General features: G+C 44.1%; 1 protein-coding gene across 1 annotated transcript in view; it reads left to right on the plus strand.

The window, feature by feature from the left end:
- The first annotated feature begins 4104 nt into the window (after window positions 1-4104).
- SLC18A3 (solute carrier family 18 (vesicular acetylcholine transporter), member 3) overlaps window positions 4105-4703 on the plus strand; it is a 40747-nt gene continuing 40148 nt past the window's right edge. Inside the window, exons 1-2 of the mRNA XM_010854514.1 lie at window positions 4105-4159; window positions 4491-4663. Of these exons, the coding sequence (XP_010852816.1) occupies window positions 4105-4159; window positions 4491-4663 (228 nt within the window). The remainder of the gene's footprint in view (window positions 4160-4490; window positions 4664-4703) is intronic.

Genomic DNA, 4703 nt, shown 5'->3' on the forward strand with positions numbered 1-4703 from the left:
ACTATCTAAAAGGAAAAAATTTTTCAGCAAGCCCATCAGTTATATAGAATTGTATTTATAAAGTTTAGCAAATATTTCATAATTAAAGCAGATTGATTTCTCAAAAGACCAATAATCCTCCAATTACATAAATTCAAGTTTCCAAGTATTATTTCTCTTAAAAGAGCAAAAACTATAGATCTTCTTGAGTTCTGATAATAATTAAGGACAATTCCCAACAGCAGAGAAAGACATGCAGCGTCATCAAGAACCCTGGGGCACCCGGCTGAGAAACTGGCAGCCAGCACCCCCAGTGACGCCCGCAGTCTTCTCCAAATCAAGAACCCTGGGGTACCCAGCTGAGAAAGCTGGCAGCCAGCACCCCAGTGACGCCCGCCGAGTCTTCTCCAAATCACGTGAAGTCACTTCACTGCTGCTTTCCAAGCGAGCCTCTTCACTGCATTACGGCACAACGGCCCGCATTAGAGCTGCATGATCAACTGTGACATACAGACCCAGTGACTTAAGAAGACAGACTTGTAGAGATTCTCTACAAATCCAACACTGGAAACTTTTAGGTTGACTATTTATTCCAATAAGTAGAAACCTCTGAAAAGAGATAATAAATAACACCACTCAAATCAGAACCTCAGTTAATTAAAAGTCTTAAAAATAACTCCATTTCAATGCACGGTATTTCTCACCAACAAGCTGGCAAAAACATGATGACTGATAATATCCACCACACGTAAGAAAGAGCCACCTCCACATAACGTTGGTGGGAATATAAATTAGTAAAATTCTTTTGGAAGGCAGTTTAGCAATATCTACCAAGATTTAAAATGCACATTACTAGGCACTTATTCCAGAGAAATATTCACATATACATAGGCTATTTATTGTAGCATGTATAATGGTCTTAAACCAGCATTAAATACTCTCAACAGTAACAATATGAAAGCCAAATAAAATGAAAAGCCATGTCGTATGAAGGCATTTATATTGGAAAAAAATGTGTACCCACACCTGTGTGCAAGAATGCATTCAAAATGATGTGAAGATACATACTAAACCTTTAGCGTTGGAAGGGGGGAGACAGAAGGAGAAGGTAGGAATAAAGGGGAACTTTCACATTTTACAACAAGAAATGAGGAACTCCTCGAATGAAAATGAAAATATGTTTGCTATACTGACTGTATAACTCCATCTAATAAATACTTTTAAATAGATTTAAGTGACAGCTTATCTTTTTACTTAACCGTGAATAAACTCTTTATTTCTATGAAATGTTCACAAGTTCCCCAACAAGCTCCACTCATTCCTCATTAAATAAAGTGATGCCAGTGGCCAAGCACGAGGATACAAAGATGCCAGGAACTTAGTGTCACCCTGTCCCGAGGGGCTCACTCTCCACTGGAGAAGCATGCCAGTGGGGCACGTCGATAAAAGAGGCACAGACAAGAGGCCAGGCGGACATAGAAGAAGGGACAGTGCACTGGATCTGGAGTTCAAAAAACACAGACAAAGTGAGTTCTGCACGTGACCCACGATCTGACACACATAAGGTGTTCATACATGTGGAAAGGCAGGCTCAGAGGGGAATCTAAAATAACAAGTCTGGTCTGGACAACTGAGTCACTGGTGAATTCAGTCACGAAATTTGAATCAGAAAGGAAGCAGATGGTAAGCAGCCAAAGCTGTCCGGCCAGAAGGCAGGCAGAAATATGAATCTGGGCTCTAGAGAAAATCTGGAAATATCAGCAGAGTAAACAGCCCCAGGGATCCCAGGGCACTTGACAGGGACCAGAGATTCTTTTAGAGGATAAGAAAGAGGCTAAGGTTGAAAATGTTAAAAGTGAACAGCAGAGAAAGAAAATTCCTCTACCTGGGGCCCTTCTGATTATTTCCAGAAGAAAGGATCAGACTGGCACTCTATTACTTTCAACAGAGAGGATTCTGGCTCCGAGCCTTCATACTAGCTGGAATTTTTTCATTGTTCTTATTTGTATGTATACAAGGATTTCCTTTTCAGTTCTTAAAACATATACTAATCAATCAAAATATTAAGTAATAACTCTGTAGTGCAAAGACAAGCTTAAAATAACGATGTTTGGAGACAACGTCTAACAAGGAGTTAGGAAGGAATGGTCAAATGTGGGAAATAACAGGGCAAGTTCTAAGGAAACTCCAAAGGTTCCACTGGATTTGGAAAGCTGATCAGTGGTTATCTTAGTAAAAGAAATCTTAGCAAAGCAAAGGGGAAAAAAAAAATCAGACCGTAGAGGGATAAGAAATGAGCAGATAAGGAAATAGAGGCCTAAGGATAGGCTATGGCAGAGAGAGATCACTGGAATAATAAAGGAATTAAAGGATGGGGAAGGAAAATTTGGTCAAGAAAAACTATAGGATGAACAGCGAGTGGGGACTAGGGAGATAATCTGCAAAGAAAGCAGTATATGAGACAGCAGCAAGTACAGAAGTGAAGAGGGCACAGCACACCTGTCTCTGACTCTGGCAGGAGGATGACTCCTGATGGACCTGAACGTACAGGTGCAGAGAGCAGCTTAGGTGGACCACAGAGAAAATACTCTATAAGGCAGGAAATTGGGCATTACCTGAGTCACGGGACACAGCTGGGATGGGAGGTGGGGGAGAGTAAGAATCGGAACTAAGTAACCTGTAGAAGAGAAAAGCTGACGGGGAACGAACACTGGTGACAGGTGCGGAGGCCTACCAGAGGCTGGCTCCCCAACCAGGAACTGCCAACAACCCCAGCTTCCTCCTTCAGTAATCAGCAGTCCCAGGGGAAATGCCAATGTTGGGCGTCTTCAGGGTAGAAAGGCAGATGTTGCCTGGGGGTAAAGATGCTGAGAAGACATGCCAGAAGTCAATACAACGTGGTAAAAACAATTACTCTCCAATTAAAAATAACTTTTTTTTAAAAGATGCTGAGTATTTCAAGTAACTGACCTTGGGGTCCAAGCTGGGCAGATTAGGGAAAAAAAAAAACAAGCCAGGAGGCACTGAAGAGCGAGGAAGGAAAAGGCATGTGAAAAGGAGAAAAGAAGGAAGAAAGGGATCAAGAAGCCACTTGGAGAATACACTAAAGGGCAAGTCTCCTGGGAATAAGAGATGAAAACCAGGAAGTTCCGGTTAGAAGGCAGAATTTCAGAAGCGAAATAAATCAGCTGACATTCAATAGATATTTACTGAGTCAATTGCACCAGACAATGTACTCTGCCAAAGAGTTTCTGTCTGCATAGAACTTGGAGCTCTTGCGGATGACACATATTTTAAGAATTATACATATGTATTTACCTACATAAATACATGCACGCTTAGTTGTTCAGTCATGTCTGACTCTTTGCTCCCCCATGGACTGTAGCCGGCCAGCCCCCTCTGTCCACTGAATTTCCCAGGCAAGAATACTGGAGTAGATTCCCATTTCCTTCTCCAACATAAATAAGTATTTATACATAAATTAAACACACACAAATATAACTGTGATAACTGCTATAGAAAAGTACAGACTTCTTATAACAAAATAACACAGGAGCCTAACTGATATTAGAGAAGTAGATGTGAGGTCAGGGACACCTCTTTGATAAACTGATATGTGAACCAGCATCTGAAGGATGAAATAACAGGCCAAAAGTGAGTATTTTGCAAACAAACAGCATGTGTGATTTCTAAGGCTGGTAAGAGTTGGTGCTATTGAAAAACTGGAAGAAGGCTGGAGCATTCTGACAAATCTTTATTGTACATGAATTACAGAGTTAAAGAAACTGATAATGACTCATTTACAGAACGTCTTCTAACACTCTGCAAGACTTAACCATCTGGAAAAACAGTATCTTCATTGTCCTCCTTTCAGAACTGGGGCGTCTGTGGGAGGCGCTGGATACTGGTTTGGAGGTTTAGTTGTATATATGCAGAACTGGGAAGGGGAAGGGGTGTACTTGAAGATGGAGCCATGGGCAAGGACCAGATCACAGGGAGCCTAGGGAAACATGAACTTGGATTTTTCTCCAAGTGTAATGGAGTGACTCTAACAGTTTCAATCAGGGTGATAATGCCATGACCCAATTTATGTTTGTAAAGACCAGCTGGACTACAGTACGGATAATGGATTGGAGGAAACAGCGCAACATGGACATGCTGGGGCCCGTACGGGTGACAAGTGACAGGAGCTTGGAACTGGTGATAGCAGTGAAGATAAGATGCTACGTGGGAAATCTTTATGCTACAGCATTTATATGCGGACTGCTCAATCCTCCTTCACATACTCCCACTTGACTATATCAACTGCCTGACTTGTTTTTACCCCGAATGTCTCGTTCAAATAACAACTCCAGTTTTAACCGAGATCAAACAGGGCCGGGCTGACCCTAATTGCGGGGGGCGGCGGGAGGGGGGGGCAGGACACAGAGCCTGAAAGCTGATGCTTAGTCGCCGGCCCACCTTGCCCTCGGCGGAGCCAGGGGGCCCCCCACCCCCACCGGTCCTCCCAGGTGAGCGCTCCCGAGCAGCACTTCCGGCCGCAGGTGGGAGGGCGCGACAGCCGCGCGCCCAGCCCGAGGGCCCGCTCCTGGCCGCCCGCGCGAAAGGGCTCCATCCCGGCTGCCAGGGGTCCAGGCGGGGCTGCGGCCGCCTGGAGAGTCGGAGCGGGCCCCGGACACGTCCGGTCTGACATTCAACCAGGCCGCCAGAACACTCACCCCAGG

The sequence above is a fragment of the Bison bison genome, unplaced genomic scaffold (genome assembly GCF_000754665.1).
Source record: "Bison bison bison isolate TAMUID 2011002044 unplaced genomic scaffold, Bison_UMD1.0 scf7180017864341, whole genome shotgun sequence".
Classification (NCBI taxonomy): Eukaryota; Metazoa; Chordata; class Mammalia; order Artiodactyla; family Bovidae; genus Bison; species Bison bison.